The sequence below is a fragment of the Pongo pygmaeus genome, chromosome 10 (genome assembly GCF_028885625.2).
Source record: "Pongo pygmaeus isolate AG05252 chromosome 10, NHGRI_mPonPyg2-v2.0_pri, whole genome shotgun sequence".
NCBI lineage: Eukaryota > Metazoa > Chordata > Mammalia > Primates > Hominidae > Pongo > Pongo pygmaeus.
Window position 1 is genome coordinate 63311689 of NC_072383.2, and position 17876 is coordinate 63329564.

Consider the following 17876-nt stretch of genomic DNA (forward strand, 5'->3'; position numbering starts at 1 on the left):
CTCCCTCTGCATTGCAAACACTTTCAGGACTCCTGGTTGTGCTAAATATAGCAACTAAGGCCAAGTGACTGGTCACAAGAAGGACAGACAAGCATGACAAAGTTTATATGAAGTCCAAGGGATGCCTATGTTCAGGTGTTTAGCAAGTCTAGTGGAATGTTAAGGCTGGCATGATAGCTCAAGCCTGTAATCCCATACTTCGAGAGGGCCAAGAGGGGAGGATCACTTGAGGCCAGGAGTTCAAGACGAGTCCGGGCAACATAGTGAGACCTCGTCTCTACAGAAAATATTTTAAAACTTAGCAGGGCATGGTAGCATATGCCTGTAGTTCTAGCTACTCAGGGGGCTGAAGCAGGAGAATCACTGGAGCCCAGGAGGTCGAGGCTGCAGTGAGCTGTGATCATGTCACTGTACTCCAGCCTGGGCAACAGAGCAAGACCCTGTCTCATAAATAAATAAATAAATAAATAAAATATCAGTTATTGGCTTCACCACTATTAAACAAAATCGTTGGTAGGAAAAAAATCATCTTCAATTGGCTCAGTAAATTGAAGAGTGGGCTGTTCTTGGGGCATATGAAGATTTCATTATGTGGCTTTGTATAACCTGATATTTTGATAATCTCCCTCTCCTTGCAGTTCTGTGTACCCACTGTTCAGTCAGAATGCCTCTAATGGCAGTGATCCAAACACAATCAAGGAAGACCTCAGAAATGGCTTTTCTTAGGTGGGTGTGAGGAAGGTGGTTGAAGAGAGGCTGTAGGAAGTGAAAGTTCAGTGGTAGGTCGGCTATATGAGATAAGGCAATTCCTTCTTCTGGTATACAGACATCCTCATTTCCAAGAATTTCCTAATTAGTTCTGTCCATCTGCTCTAACCAAATTAATGCTGGCTCTAAGGAAGCAAATGAGCATGTGTTGAGGAGGAGGCAAAAATAGTTAATCTGACACCCACAATCGAGAGACTTGAACTTGTGGGTATTTTGTGCTTAAACACACAGACATAGAATCTCCATCTACATGGAATAAGAGCAGCTGCATATTCTATGGAAGGCAATCTTGTTCTTTTAATCTGCTTTAAATAAGTGAAATGTAAAGTCTTCAATATTGTGGCATTGAAAGTTATTGACACCACAGGGTATTTTGTTGGGGAATCTGTTGGACATATCAGAGGTACAGGGGCATGATCAGGCAGCTGTAATAGCAAAGTGATTGCCATATGGGCCTCCCTCAGCATTCTTTACCTGCCCTTTATCCATTTTTCTTTAACCCCCTCCACCAGGCACAAGATGTTTAGGGAGTAGGTGGCATATTTACTACCAAGTAGGGAGGGAGGTTAGTTTGAACCTAACCATCTGATGAATTTTTGTTTTTATTAAAAAAAAAAAAAAGACTGGCAAGTTTCCTGTCCTCCAAGTGTGAGGACTACTCTCTCTCTCTTGAAAATTAGACTTCATATTTTATCTGAATCACATTTTCAGCTCACTCTTGTTTCTCAGAATGGAGTCTTTGATGGTGATAGTGGAACTTTCTGGTGCTGGGTTTCACCCACAGAGGGTCTAATGTAATTGGACAGGTTTAGTGTGGGGAGCAGCATTTTTAAAAGCTCCTCTGGTTAATGCTCACAATAACCTTCTGAGGTAGGTCCCTTTTTTTCTCTGTTATTTTACAGTTGAGGAAACTGAGGCACAAAGAGAGCAATTAAACTTGGGTCAGCTTATGTGGATTTAAGTGGCAGAGCTGAGACTTGAATTAGGGTACTCTCCAGAGCTCTTATGGTGCCCAGATAGACAGGTTGAAAACAGTCATTAAAATTTAAAAATCTCATGATTTTCCAGCAGTTGGCTAAATGCAATTTAGTTTGGGGGTTTGTTTGTTTTTTGTTTTTGAAATGGGGTCTCACTCTGTCGCCCAGGCTGGAGTGCGGTGGCATGATCTTGGCTCACGGCAACTTCCACCCGCTGAGCTCAAGCAATCCTCTCACCTCAACCTCTCAAGTAGCTGGGACCATAGGTACACACCAGCACATCCGGATAATTTGTTGTATTTTTGGTAGAGACAGGGTTTCACCATGTTGCCCAGCTGGTCTTGAACTCCCGAGCTCAAGTGATCCACCCGCCTCAGCCTCCTAAAGTGCTGGGATTACAGGAGTGAGCCACCGTGCCCAGCCTGCAATTTAGTTTTAAATTCAATTAAATTTGATTGATGATTTTATAACTGTCACAAAAAGGTAAACTATAAGTAGGATGGCTCACATTAATTTGTAACTTAGGTACACAGTATTTAGTAAACCTCTTTTAAGACTAACAGTTGTTTCTTTTATTTTCTTTTTCAAGCTACAAATGCTGTTACATGATCGTTTTAACTTGTTTTCACTCAGAACCCATTTTCAAACATTGAATCTTATGAAAACTAAATTTAAAAGGCACAGAAAAATGAAGCATAAGATATTGACTTTCCTTATGGCCCTACTCTCTAACCTCTTTGTGACAAATTTTATAATTCACTGTTGGAATAAGCTTCTTTCTTTCTCTGTGCCAGTCACATAGATAACGTCAGTAGTAGTCTAGGAAAGATCATTATGAAGATGTCTTACAGTGGCCAAAGAGAAATGAAACCCACAAACAATGCCAAAATTAGGCAACATTCCTAAAAGAAGTCAGGCTAAACCAAGCATAGCTGTTGGCCCCGCAGTTAAAGCCCAAGGTGACTGTTCCTGTTCTTTCCTAACAGTTGTGTGATGAACCAACACTGACGTGCTCCCTTTTGGCTTCTTTTTCCACAACCTTCACTTCTCATATTTAGAAGGTGTTTGACCCTTTCTTAAATAGAACTCTTAAATTTAAAGAAAAGAGGGAGAGGAATTTGTTCCACTAAGGCATGTATGAAAATACACGCTTTGGAGTAAAGTAAGTTCTGTGCAGGAGAGAATGAGGTTCCAGCACTAACGAATGGTATGTGTGCCACACCCTTGCCCTTGTGGATGGAGGAGAGGGTGTCTGCCACCTAAGCACAAAAACGGCGTACTGAATTCAAGTGGACTGGGTATCTTTCATTTCAATTTCTCTGTCTTTTATTTGTGTGTTCCATTCACATTTATTTTCCTTTTGTTTTATAATTTTCTTTCTTTTTTTTAATTTTCCTTTTTCTCAGGCATCTTTTTTTACCTTGACTTGATAAAATAAAAGATTTAATAGTTCCCATGCTAGAGCAGTCACTTGTATTTTACTTCCTAGTTTCTCATTTTTAGCACTATTTTTTCATTATCTGTTTATCTTCTTTTACCTTACAGTTTTTCAGTTCATGTAGTCTCTTCTCCTGCTCAGAACTTCTCCCGTTTATTTTATTTTATTTTGTTATTTTTTATTATGCTTTAAGTTCTGGGAAACGTGCAGAACGTGCAGGTTTGTTACATAGGTATACATGTGCCATGGTGGTTTGCTGCATCCATCAACCCGTCATCTACATTAGGTATTTCTCCTAATGCTATCCCTCCCCTAGCCCCCAATCCCCTGACAGGCCCTGGTGTGTGATGTTCCCCTCCCTGTGTCCATGTGTTCTCATTGTTCAGCTCCCATTTATAAGTGAGAACATGTGGTGTTTGGTTTTCTGTTCCTGTGTTAGTTTGCTGAGAATGATGGTTTCCAGCTTCATCCATGTCCCTGCAAAGGACATGAACTCATCCTTTTTTATGGCTGCATAGTATTCCATGGTGTAATTGACAAAAGGAATCTAATTAAACTAAAGAACTTTTGCACAACAAAAGAAACTATCATCAGACTGAACAGGCAACCTACAGAATCAGAGAAAATTTTTGCAATCTATCCTTCTGATAAACGGATAATATCCAGAATCTACAAATAAATTAAACAACTTTACAAGAAAAAAAAAAACAAACCCATCAAAAAGTGGGTGAAGGATATGAACAGACACTTCTCAAAAGAAGACATTTATGCAGCCAACTTCTCCCATTTTTTAAGGGTTTTTTTATTATTATTATTATTATTTTGCTGGTGAGATAATGTGGGAAACCACTCTGGTTTGCTCTCTTTCTAAAATTCTTGTTGTATTCTTAATTTATGTGGCTTGTCTTTTCTCTGGACTGAATTGCCTCAATATGGTTTGTGTTATAAAAAATCTATTAGATGCTTTTAGTGTGTTGTAGACATTTTCAGTCGGATATGTTATGTGGCGTATTTCTTTCCTTTTGGTAAAGATGGAATATCTAAATATGAAGAACCTTTAACTGCCAACTTCTACAAATGAACTGAGCCTTCATGGACAAAACCTAAATCAACTCAACCTGATCAGCAGTTTGGCAATATGGCAATATTTCATTGTTCTTTTGGTTCCTACCTAATTCTCACTTTAGTGCTTAGGACCCTTTTTTAAAAAAAATTGTGGTAGGGATGACACCATGCATGCAGTGAATTAGGCCTCATATTTGCATAGGAATTGTAGACTCATTGGGAGCCAATAGCCTACCACCTCTTTACAGTACATTGTAAAGATGTTTGTCCATGTGTCCAGTGACTTCTCAGATAATGTTTTTAGTAAAGATTTACTGAGAGAGTTCAGATTGGTTCAGTCTAGAAGTCTTGCAGTGAGGTTCTTCTAAAAGAATTGTTGTGTAGGAAACAGCATACTGCCTAATCTTTGCATTGACAGCACTGAAAACAAGCAAGAGTCGGAGAGATTCTTCACTGTCTTCATTATAATTGTTGCTTTTGGGTACCCTGTTATATTCTGATTTTTGTTGCAATTTTATTTGTTCTCTTTTGTTATTCCACCTACTGAATTGAGGAATTACATTTCACTTATCTCTTCCAAAGAGGATCTTCATCTTAAATTTACTTGCTTTGGTGGGCACGTGTATTTTCCCTCCAGCTACAGCCATCTTGTACCAATTTTCAGCTATAAAGAATTTTCCTTAATTTAATTTATATTTTCAACTAGTGATAAAATACATTGCTTCTATTCCAGTTTCACTGACTACTATGAATAATTATTTGACAGCCTCTCCCTAATCCTCCAACCCCAGCCTGTTAAGCGACTCTTTGTCAGGAGTTTAAATTCAGTGCAAAGAGGTAAGATTTCCACAGTTTAACGTGCAGTTCAGTGAAGTAAGTTCCTTCTAGAATACTTGGGGAATTCTTCCTTCTTCAGATCAAAATTCTCCAGCTGGAGCAAATGGGAGACTAATAAATCACTTAACTTTTTGTAATATTTTTTAAGGAAACCATCAGATCTCTGAATTTACCCACGTTGGAGTCTATTTATGAGTGCTGCTATTACTGCTTGAGTCTATGGTATGGTCCCTTAAGTTTGTTTAAGATCATTATTAATTTGTTCTAAGTCAGCCAAATCAACAGAAAGGTAAATATGTACCAATAGAAAGTATTTTTCAAAAGTTAAGCAGTTTTTGGTAAAAACCCCAAACCTTATTAATCTTCTACAGATGACAACTCATATATTGCTGATGATTAAAGATACACATGTGTTACAATAGGGCTTCAGACCCACAGCCCATCTCTCTTTTTCTTGATCTTTCAGTAAAATCATAATGCTAAACTGGTGACTTCACAGTCATTTCCTTGGCAAAAGATTAATATCACAAGCACAGAGGAAAAAAAGCCCCCACTTACACACAAGTGTCTTCAATAACAGTGGGAGAAAACAGAATACTACTGGCAAAGTAAATTGCTTTTCTTCTTAAAACTTTTCCCATCCTGCACCATATACCCAAGTGTAAAAGCCCTGCTTTGAAAATGCTTCATTTCATAGATCAAACACTTAAGAGAAAATGACAATAATAAAGCCCAAACATCCTAGGAATAGCTAGGAGAAAAACCTCTAAGACAGTGGGAAATGCATCAGTGCAGAAAAATGTAACTGTGTTGAATACACTATTTGTGTTTCTTATGTATACAATTGAGAACTGCAGTCAGATTTTAAGGAATTATGTTAAATTTGATGCTCAAACACTTATTTTAGGGGGTCCTTTCCCTTGGTTCTCTGCAGGTTCTTTAGCTGCCAGCTTTTCTGAGTAGGAGGCTTAGGTGATAAAGGATTCTTGCGAGAATTCAAATTTTTTCTTTTGAACAATCATCTGATGCTCTTCAGAATGAAGACCAGTATATTCAGGTACATTTACCTGTGAAATAAAGAAACACATAACCGTTAAAAACAACATTCAAAATGCACACTAAAGATTCTATCCTGAAATAAATCATTAACAGCAGGTCTCAGAGATTTCTTCATCGAGCAACCAGTTTGTTTCAGTTACAACCAGGTGTGCTGAGAAACCCCAATACATTGCCAGTTGGCTGGGGCCTGGGAGGCAGAGCTTGCAGGCAGCTAAAGAAACAATGCTTCTCTGGCAACTTCCATTTATCCTCCCAGCTTTCCCGGGCTAGAAGCTGCGAAGAATGGGCTCCATGCGCATACTCTCAGGGAGGAGCCTTCAAGGCTTGTGCGCTTTTCAAAGAAACCGGGTAACAGTACTTTCTGGGAGACTAGGTTTACCTGGGAGGAGGCTCGAATGGCACTGCGTGGTTAGGCTTCCCTCAGACAAATGGCTTTGCCGACAGTGGGGCGGGGATGTATGTGGTGCCACAGATACAGATGAACACCTTTCTATGTTTTGAGATGATGCTCCTCCCTCAGTAACCTAAGGCTGCTGTGACTCTTCCAGAACACCCTGTGGCAAGTATAATGAAGCCATAACTATCATTTTCAGGGGACTCAAACCGTTTCTGAGGATTTTTCTACCCCCATCCTCAACCCATATATTTGTTAGCAAATTGTTTTCATTGTCTTTTTCTAACTGTAATTTCTCTTCCTCACTTTTTTTTTTTTTTTTTTTTTTTTTTTTTGCCTTGGATTAGGGACACACCTAGAATCAGTGTTTTCCTTTCTATTTAACCAGAATACTAGTTCCACATTAGCAAATGAAACTACAGGTTGGAAACTCACCCAGTTCAACAGATTCAATTACTGTAATTTGGATTTTTAAAATATGATTTGGGAAATTAAGACCATATAACTCATTCTTAAACACCTTCAAATATATCCTCACTATGCTTTATTTTTGGTGTAGAATAAATAGAAATATTTTCTAAAGATGCTCAAGAGATTATTAGCAAAGGCAATATCATTAATTTTTCCCAGATAGCTGCATTCTCTCATGAAACACACACATACACACACACACACACACACACACCCCTAAGGCTTTTAGGTATATGAAAACTTCATCTCTTTTTTTTTCCTTTTGTGCTTATTGTATTTTTATTATTATTATTATTATTATTATTATTATTATTATACTTTAAGTTTTAGGGTACATGTGCACAATGTGCAGGTTAGTTACATATGTATACATGTGCCATGCTGGTGTGCTGCACCCATTAACTCGCCATTTAGCATTAGGTATATCTCCTAATGCTAACCCTCCCCCCTCCCCTCTCCCTCCAACATCTCTTAAATGCCAAGTGATCCAAGTGCTGGAGCTGCATCTGAGATCAGTAATTGTGCACACACACTGGTCACCGAGAGCACTGGTTCCTGTTGGACAGCACCTTGACTATTTTGGCAGGCAGAAATGGGTGTTTTCCTGTGTCCATTGGGCAAGCATATGTATTTTTACTGGTTCATCTTAGCTGTGGATGCCTAAAAATTTGGCATCAATTGTTTATAGAAAGGAAAAGCAATCTGAGCTGTCAGCCTTGATATTACCTAAACCTGCATAGAATGTGGTAAAATAATACAAGATTTGTTTTTTGGGCCTGTTTCATGTTTTCTAGGCAATAGATCAAATCAGTTCAGGGTTCATTTTTAGCTCTTTAATAAACTGACAGAGTTTGCTGGCAGTGAAATGAGAATGCACTTTTAACATGGAAGTGCCATACAGTCAAAGTTGCTATTTCTGCTATTTATTAATAACTAGGGAATACTTGAGAATTGAGCTTAGCATGTTCAACAGGGAAACTAAGATTCTAGTGCTTTTCATTGTAATGAGCACTTTCTCTCATTTTTCTCTCTTCATCTCCATTTGGTATCTCAGCCCCAGTCCCTTGTGAATTCATACTCTTTCCTTGAAACTTATAAGTGTTTTATACACCAAATCAGCACAGTGAGAATTAACAAATCATTGATATGCTTTTTCTCTCATACTCTTACCTAAATCTTGACTCTTCCCTTTCCTCGAAATGCCCTCCCCTAGAGACACACTTCTTCCAGGTCCTTATTCCAAAGTCACCCCAGCTAGGCCTCTTCTGACAACCCTATCTAACATTTCATATTACCTTCCTTTTTTCCTCCCTTAGCATTGCTTTCTACCTTCCATGCTTTATAGTTCACTTGTTTTCTTGTGTACTGTCTGTCTCTCCCACTAGAATGTAAGCTCTATGAGGCCAGGGATTGTTGCCTGTACTCCAGAGTCTAAAACAGTGCCTGGCATATAGCAGGCACTCCATTAATAAGCGAATGAATGGAAGTCATTTACCCCAGGCTTTGGTTTCTTTGTTCCATGATAAATGATGGATTTTCACAGCCTGCTTGAATATGGTGCACCAGTGTCTCCATCTCATTCGCCCCATCCCTGATGGAAAAGGGTAGTAGATATCTAAGTGTGACATGTACCTTCATCTCCTGGAGCTGTACCCAGCATAAATGCAGTTAGTGTAGGGGTATTCACTGAGCCAGCCTTTTTGGAGAAACTTTCTCTGGGCTGGATTTCTCTCAAACACCAACATGATGTTCCTTCTGCCTCTGTCTAGACCTTATGTCTCTTCTTCCCCAGCTTTTTGAATAGTCAGTAAAATTGATTTTAGCTAAACAGCTTATTCCTTTTCTTTATATTATAGTTCATTTGGATAAAGAAGCCAGCATGACACTACTTGTTGGAAGCCAGGAAAAAAACAATTGTGTATGCTAGAGATGTTTCCTTTTGCTACATTTGCAGCCCTGGTGACTGTGACATAAATCTATTGGGCCTTGCCATTGCTTCGCTGGGTTCCAAGAACATCCAATGCTTGTCTGATGTTAAGTTTTACTGCCCATGAAAGCAAACATCACCTCTGTCATGGCCAGTTAAACAGTATCTTTTCAGTGGACTTCTGGATATCTGAAACCCACCCATCCAAAGCCAAAAGTAACGCCAGAGGGAAAGATTTTATGCTGCCATGTTTCTTACAAGGGAAGATCAAGGGTCAACTTGATTCATAAAATTACTGCAGTCATTTTTCAGCTGGCTGAGAGACTTCACAGATCAAAAAATACAGTGGCTCCCAAATGATTTCTGATATGCACAATTCTAGTGTTTTTTATTCTCAGCATGTGGCTCAAAGCCTGCCAGAAACCATCTTTGCAGCTATTGACAGGCGGATTAGAAATCATCCACGATGGTTTCCTTCATTTCTCTACAGGCTGGTCATCCATTTAAACTGCTTAATTTGAATTCCTCTCAAAGCCTGCTTTGTACATGCTTTTCCCTGATGTTTTGTTCTTCTCTTTCAGTGTGGTGCTCACCTTGGGCACATTTTTGATGATGGGCCTCGTCCAACTGGGAAAAGATACTGCATAAATTCGGCTGCCTTGTCTTTCACACCTGCGGATAGCAGTGGCGCCGCCGAGGGAGAAAGTGGGGTCGCCAGCCCAGCCCAGGCAGACAAAGCAGAGCTCTAGAGTAATGGAGAGTGATGGAAACAAAGTGTACTTAATGCACAGCTTATTAGAAAAATCAAAATTGTTATCTTAATAGATATATTTTTTCAAAAACTATAAGGGCAGTTTTGTGCTATTGATATTTTTTCTTCTTTTGCTTAAACAGAAGCCCTGGCCATCCATGTATTTTGCTATTGACTAGATCAAGAACTGTTTATAGCTTTAGCAAGTGGAGACAGCTTTGTGAAACTTCTTCACAAGCCACTTATACCCTTTGGCATTCTTTTCTTTGAGCACATGGCTTCTTTTGCAGTTTTTCCCCCTTTGATTCAGAAGCAGAGGGTTCATGGTCTTTAAACATGAAAATAGAGATCTCCTCTGCAGTGTAGAGACCAGAGCTGGGCAGTGCAGGGCATGGAGACCTGCAAGACACATGGCCTTGAGGCCTTTGCACAGACTCACCTAAGATAAGGATGGAGTGATGTCTTAATGAGACTGCTCAGCTTTGTGGAAAGTTTGAGCTAAGGTCATTTTTTTTTTACTCACTGAAAGGGTGTGAAGGTCTAAAGTCTTTCCTTATGTTAAATTGTTGCCAGATCCAAAGGGGCATACTGAGTGTTGTGGCAGAGAAGTAAACATTACCTCACTGTTAGGCCTTTATTTTATTTTATTTTCCATCGAAAGCATTGGAGGCCCAGTGCAATGGCTCACGCCTGTAATCCCAGCACTTTGGGAGGCCGAGGTGGGTGGATCACGAGGTCGGGAGATCGAGACCATCCTGGCTAACATGGTGAAACCCTGTCTCTACTAAAAATATGAAAAATTAGCCAGGCGTGGTGGTGGGCACCTGTAGTCCCAGCTACTCAGGAGGCTGAGGCAGGAGAATGGCGTGAACCCGGAAGGTGGAGCTTGCAGTTAGCCGAGATCGTGCCACTGCACTCCAGCCTGCGTGACAATGCGAGACTCCATCTCAAAAAGTAATAATAATAATAATACAAAAACTAGCTGGGCATGGTGGCGCATGCATGTAGTCCCAGCTACTCCTGAGGCTGAGTCAGGAGAATCGCTTGAACTCGGGAAGCGGAGGTTGCAGTGAGCTGAGCTCATACCACTGCACTCCAGCCTGGGCAACAGAGTGAGATCCTGTCAAAAAAGAAGAAAAAGCAGCATTCGAATGTAAGACAACTGTAAAATATTGAGCCCCACTTGGTGTAAAATTCAAAAAGAAGAACGCCTGTCCATCGCCTTTTTATAAGTCCTTCTCTCCACACCTAAAAGCAGCTGCAGCTGGAAGGGCATAAATTCCACTGTTTAAAATAAAATATTAGGGGCAACACACTTCATCAAGGCAGCAGGAATGAGAGAGAGCAGAGAAGATCAAGGATGAAGTCTTGGGTACTGAAAAATTCAGTGCTGGGCAGAAAAACTGACAGGGCACTACAGGTAACAAACAGAATCCAAGTGGGGTGGCCCTTGTGCATAGAGCTCCAGGTGACCTCTGGAGAGACATGGGCATTCACATGGAAAGCTAAAACGGAAGCTCAAGTTTCATACTCAACATAATCTTCTGTGTGACAAAAGACAAGCCATTTAGCCTCTCTGTGCCTATTTCTTCATGCATAAACTGGGACTCATAATATTTGTAAAATGTATTGATACTCTCAGGGCAAATTCACTATATTGCTATACAATTGAGATCAGTGTTGTAAAATTAAACTGATCTGGTTCTAATTGCCTCAAAGGCCAAAGCCCAGGCATATGAAATGGAAAGAAGCAGAGAGGAGGCTGACTTAGCTGATTGGTATGGAAACAGTTGGGCCAAGAGCCAGAATTTCCCTTTGTAGCAACATGGCTAGTTTTACTTTGAGAAGCTCTGCTCAGTTGCTTTATAACATGAAGTCTGGTGGAATGGATGTCACTGTGCACAATAAAGTTTTCACAAGTATAAACAATGGTGATGTAGGTCAACATTGCTGTAGCCAGGTGTGAAGGTGGTATGGTGTGTGACGAATGTACATCGTGTTTGTAGCTTTGGATGCTAATCTTGAATTGTAGTTTAAAAAATATATATTTTTGTAACTTTTTGAAAGCTTATGAAGACTGACAGCTTTCCTTGTAAGCACTAAGAGAAAAAAAAGAAAGAGGGACATTTGACAATTTTAAAGAAACAACAAGAAATTAGAATGAAAATCTGTGACAAACAGCATCAGTGTGGCCATGTCCACATTTCTACATGTCTCTCTCTACAAGCACCTCTCTAAGAAGCCTGACATCCTGGTGGACTCTTTATAATCATGTACGCTTGATTCCAGATGAGCTCTGGTCTTATCTGGATGCTCAGATAAGAGGTTTCTATCTGAGCATCCAGATGTTCCCTCAGGTTCCAAGACATTTCACCCCAGGCCCTGGGTTCACTCTGGAATTCGTAGGCTTCACGTCTCTCTAGAAATGAGGTGTAAAATTTAAGACCAGACCTCAGCCATCAGCGTCCAGACCATCCTAGAAGTCTTTCCCAATCTCACAGAGAAAGCCCTAGTACTTCCCAGTGACCCCAGGATTCCACGTTGGGGTGGCCAAAGAAATAGGTCTCTCAGAGCTTTGCCACAGCCTGCAGCCCATCCTTCAGAGGCATACACAGCACCTCTCGGCTGCTCCAGCTCTGTGGGATAGCCTCCCCTGGGATCCGAGGGACGTGGGCCACAGTGTTGAGGTAGACAAGGAGGATCAATCAGAGGCCTCTTCCCTCTCCACAGAGACTGGATTGTCATTGTTCCTTCATTTATATTGTAGGGCTTAACATTTCACTCAAAAAAAGCCCCTCTTTTTCTAATCCTTAGTCTTTGTTTCAAGGAAAGCCAGTTTTTCTTCTACCACATTTTCCAGGATTGACTTTAAGAAAAATGCAACATCTATTGAAAAAAAGTGGGGTGTATGCATGTGGTTTAATTCCAGATTGCTTTTGGGTTTAAGTGGTATCAAATTTCAGTATATTTCTGTCTTATGTGAAAGAAATATATTACTAAAACGTCAGTGAGCAATAATGTCAGCTGTCGAGCACTAGATTTATTTTTGCAGGATATGAAGTGCAATGAACTGAGTCAATATGGCAAGGTGTATGTCATCTGTGGGAGTTATGCCATTTAACATAGGAAGTGCATGGGACTTTCCCTCTCTGCACTCCAGCTCTTACTGTACCATTAGAAGATGCAGAATTCTCTTGGTGTGCAAAAAGTATAGCCTTACATTCAAGCAGAATGGATCTGAAGAAAGCAGCAATATCTGTTGTATTAGAGAACATTCCCATGTGTTTAAACTCTTCACTTCTTAGATGCATTTAAATTCTTAATGCAAATGACGTAGCAATTTGAAAACTTCTCCATATTACTTGTGTTTAAAATGTCTTGCTTTAAATATAAAAAAAAAGGTAAAGGGGATTATCTTTTGTTTAGAAGGTTAAATATTATTTTTGCCTTAGATAGCTTTGTAATAATTTTTCTCCAGACAGTTCAACACTTTTGAAAAATGACATGAATTTTCATTAAAAACCCTTTTCCTATGTTTATTGTATACAAGAATTATGCAATAAAATTTCTTTATAAAAATATTTTCTTCTTTGATTCCTGAAGACTCCTTTTATTTTCAGCACAGATACATGGACTGGAGTTTGTAGCAGATTGTTCTGTTTGCCTCCTTAACCAGCTGACAAGTCTGTGGTCTATATAGAGAGCCTTTCATCTGATGCAGTCTTTGGAAGTTGGGTCTCTCACAGTAGGGTCAAGTCCAACTCTCCATACCACAGGCCCTGGGAGAGGCCTCCAGGGATCTGAAAGACTGGAGGAAAGGGAAACATTTGCAGAATTACTCAACCTTCACCTCACCTCAGCAAAATCTTCAGCAGCTTGTGTATGTTTCTTGCTTAAAATATGGATTTGGGAGTTCCACCATGAAAACTCTGTGGGTAAAAATGCAGGAATGATACCATGCTGATGCCTTGGCTTCTGTTAAAAAATTTGACAGGAAACTTACACTATCATCGAGGGTTGGTCTCTATGGAAGTATATTAGGAGTTTTCCACTGCTTACAGATGATTTCACTGATAAAATCCATATCTACAGATAAGTTTTGGTATTGTATTATTTGTTGTTGAAATGTTGAGTTGTTTTGTATTGTTGATTTATTTACTTTGGAGGCAGAAGTGGGGTGATGAAGACTTTTGTTCTTCAGCCAATTCTTTAAGTCATATTCCTGGGATCTTAAAATTCACAGGCCAGCAACTTTATGTAGTGTACCTTAGAACACTGCTTTTCATAGTGTAGTCCTCAGACACTGAGGCATCAGCATCACCTGGGAACTTGCCAGAAATACAAGTTTCCAGGCTTCATCTTGGACTTCCTTAATCAAAAATTCTGGGCTGGGGCCTTAGCAATCTGCATTTTAGAAAGCCCTCCATGTGATTCTTGTACTTAACCACTGCCTTGGAACTTTTAGTGAGAAAACTTCAATTAATATTAATTTTAAAAGCATTTATATCTGACCCTCGAAAATGACTTTTTTTTTTCATCAGTACTTTTCTTTCTATAGGGGTGGGTGGATAGTTTTTCCAAAATGTCATGCCTTTTAGCTATTCTCGTCCCTCACTGCCCATTTGTCTTGTCCTGAAGGACTAGCCTGTCCTCATTCACAAGCACCACCTTAATTCCTATTTGCATTTCTGGACTGAGCCTGGGCTGCCCAATAGTGCTTCCCAGTGCCTTTCTAGACCACAGGATGTCCATGGCAGGGTTCATCACAGTAATTCCAAGAATTAGAGAGCAGACTTCAGTGTATAAATTTACATATCACCTTTCCCATCTCTTCTATTTTCTTATACTTCCTTTCAACATTGTCATCATTTTTTTTAACCATTTAAGAGATTTCTTCAAAGGTGCCATGTACCCAAATCTTCAACTCTTTCTTTTTGTCAGAAAACTGCTGTTACCTAGATCTTAACAACAAAACGACTTTTGGAAGATACTGGCATTCGAAAAAGGTTGAATTTAAAAACTGTGTTTGGGACAAGCTTACTAGCACCCCATACAGGTTTCAAACCAGAGCTCATGGTGCTTTACACAGCAGATTGAAATTTCACCATATTTTGATGATTTTTTACCTGAAAAAGCCCTCTGCCATAGAAGAATATTCTGGCAAGAATGCTTCCCATACACTTACTCCCAAGAGGTCAGTCTTGTGGGCCAGTCTAGGAGGAATTGGCCCGAAAATGACTGAATAAGCGCTGAATGAGGCAGCTCTGACACCCCTTGCCCAAAACACCTGAAAGGCTGTCCTGCGGGTGTAAAGAACTTTTATGGAACCATCATGAAATAAAACCATGGTGACCTGAAATTTGGTAGCCAGATCAGATTCCTAGCCCACATGAGATTTTCCTAATTTTTAGTTGATTACAAAACCATACCAACTTGTCAGATTATGGATGCCAAGGAGTCTTTCTTTCTTTCTTTCTTTCTTTTTCTTTTCTTTCTTTTCTTTCTCTATTTTTTTTTTTTTTTTTTTGGAGTCTCACTGCTCTGTTGCCCAGGCTGGAGTGCAGTGGCATGATCTCGGCTCAGTGCAACCTCTGCCTCCCAGGTTGAAGCGATCTTCCCACCTCAGCCTCCGGAGTAGCTGGGATTACAGGTGGGCACCACCATGCCTGGCTAATTTTTGTATTTTTAGTAGAGATGGGGTTTCACCATCTTGGCCAGGCTGGTCTTGAACCCCTGACCTCATGTGATCCATTCACCTCGGCCTCCCACAGTGCTAAGATTACAGGTGTGAGCCACCATGCCCAGCCAAGGAGCCTCATTCTTATTTCAAGGTTTTCAACTCTCCTCCCTGCAGTGTCTACCCCGCTATCCCAGTAAGCATATACTCACTCACCCTTATTATCATGGAACCAGACAAATTTTCTGGAATAAGCAGAAGGGCAAGTCAGTCAGAAATAATAAGTGCTTAGTTCAGCACAGCCCCGACATGGGCAAAGTATAGTAGTGTAAATAACTAGAAAGCAAAGTAAAAGAGGTTTTATGTATAAATACAGCCCAGGAGAGAGTCATAATTGTTAAGTTGCAGTTTCCTGAACTTTATTCCCATGGCCTTCAATCCCACCACAGGATTTCTTTTTACTTTAATGATATTGTGGATTGAATAATCTCTGTCAATAAGTCAGGCACTTGATCCATTATTTCTACTGTGAGGTAGAAATACCTACTGTAAGGTAGGTAGTCTTATCCTCATTTTACAGATGATGGTGCTAACAGCTCAAAACATTAAGACAAATTACATAGCTAGTCCATGGCCAAGCTAAAATTGAAATCCAGGTTCCTGTGACTTCAAACACTGAGCCCCTAGCTCCACTCTGGGCTGCCTCCCATGTAGGACACTGGCTACTTGGATAGTGATAGCAGTTGTGGTGGGTTTGAACCTGGGGGAAAAATGTATATAGCATTTCTTATTTGTTTCAAGTTAACTGCAATTCACACTTCCGAAACACATTCTGCATTGTGACTGTGTTATTTCAGAGAGGCCTAACTAAGCCTTTGTACGTCTTGATTTTGTTACACTTTGGTGACAGAGAGTTTCATATTTTTCTTCAAAGGGCTAACTTTAACACTCCTAATAATTCTTTTTTTTTAAATTAAAACAATTTTTTTACTTCACTGGTACTTTTGGGGTACCAGTGGTTTTTGCTAACATGGATGAATTCTATGGTGGTAAATTCTCAGATTTTAGTGCATCCATCACCCAAGTAACACTCCTAAGAATTTTAACTACCACAGCAAAAAAAGTCCTATTCTGGATTCATATGGAAAAAAGAAAGAATAGTGGTGATACTAAAGATGCATTTAAACAAAATATTCAGTTTCTGGCATAGCTGATCCAGCTCATCCTTTCTCATCCAAAAAGATATAAAGCCCAGGTGGTGGGGGTGGGGTGCCTTTACCAATGTCACTAAGTCAGACTCTACCATGGGAGGGTGAAGGAAGAGGACAGGTTCATGAGGGCTCTCACCACACTCAGAGCATGTCTGCAGGACACATGATGGACCTATCCCAGGAACTGATGGAATAAAGAGGTTTGTTTCTGCTTGATTACAATTCATGACAGATTGATAACTGCAGAGGCATTCGAACTTGGGGTTTTACCCCCCTTCTCTTTAACACCAGAGCTTATAAGGCTACTCAGGCATCTGGTGTTTGTTAGACGGCTGCGTTGCATCATCCTTATGATTGCTGGGGAACATCTCCTAGCATTCGAACGATTGGAGGAAAGACTATGGGGCACAAAATGGCCTCATCCGGTTTACATCTTTATTACTGCGCTTCTTGCATACCTGCTTACATCTGGAAAAAATCTCCAGGTAAACCTCTTGGGCTCTTTCTCTAAAGAGTAACTGTAATTATTAGGGCTATACCCGAATTCAGCTTAGAATAGGTATGTCGCTGAACTTCAGCCAAAACCCTGTGCCTGTCTAAAAGAGATTTTCTTTTTTTACATCCAATTACATAGGAGGGGCCTTTTCCCCACACATGGTCAGTGGGGTTCCTGATTCTTTATGCCCAAGGCTGCTATTTATGCCCTTAGGGAAAAGACAGGGAAACTTTAGGGAAGAAACAGAGATCTCTTCAAATCTCCTCAGTATTTTTTCCTCACTACCAAATCCCAGAATTCTAATGTGGATTGCAGATCATGTCAAAAATTTTACAAATGCTAAATCTTTACCTGCTAGGTACTGTCACAAACTTTACCTTACTAACCAACAGCATCAAAAAAAAAAAACAAAGAACAACAACAATAAAAATTGCAAACAAAGCCAACTACCATCTCTGTTTCTGGCCTATCCCTCTAGTATATGGAGTTCATCCATTCAGCATGATTTATTGAGCATGTGCTAGGGTACCAGGTACCATGCTTGGCACAGGAAACCGCAAACTGAATAAGACTCCCTGCGTCATGCAATTAGCTGGAAAAACAGACCTGCAGCTAATTATGCATAATACTGGCATGTTGCATAGGGTTATGCAGAAGTGTGAATAAAATGTAATGAAAACTCAACTGGGAGAAGGATGAATTATCTTCCCCTAGAAAAGGGATGAAGCAGGGAGAGTGGCAGTCAAGGAACTTCACTTAAAGATGAAAGTGCAGCTGGGTCTTGAAAACTATGTAGTCTTTCACA

The 17876-nt window shown here is 40.0% G+C and overlaps 1 protein-coding gene and 1 long non-coding RNA gene across 10 annotated transcripts in view; one reads left to right on the forward strand and one right to left on the reverse strand.

Annotated features, from left to right (window-relative positions):
• MSRB3 (methionine sulfoxide reductase B3) overlaps positions 1-17876 on the forward strand; it is a 207927-nt gene that overhangs the window by 170746 nt on the left and 19305 nt on the right. For 4 of the 8 annotated variants that reach the window (XM_054442093.2, XM_054442096.2, XM_054442097.2 and 1 more), the window contains one exon: positions 9518-13266. The exons of 3 other annotated variants lie outside the window; for them this stretch is intronic. In XM_054442093.2, the coding sequence (XP_054298068.1) occupies positions 9518-9685 (168 nt within the window). In that variant the 3' untranslated portion in view covers positions 9686-13266. Of the gene's footprint in view, positions 1-8865; positions 13267-17876 lie in introns of those variants that run through there. One more of the 8 variants, XM_063646467.1, reaches the window with a different exon arrangement.
• LOC134737591 (uncharacterized) overlaps positions 42-17876 on the reverse strand; it is a 178820-nt gene continuing 160985 nt past the window's right edge. The window contains exon 5 of one of the 2 annotated variants that reach the window (XR_010122615.1): positions 42-6152. This is a non-coding gene — a long non-coding RNA (uncharacterized LOC134737591). Of the gene's footprint in view, positions 6153-13177; positions 13496-17876 lie in introns of those variants that run through there. The other variant, XR_010122612.1, reaches the window with a different exon arrangement.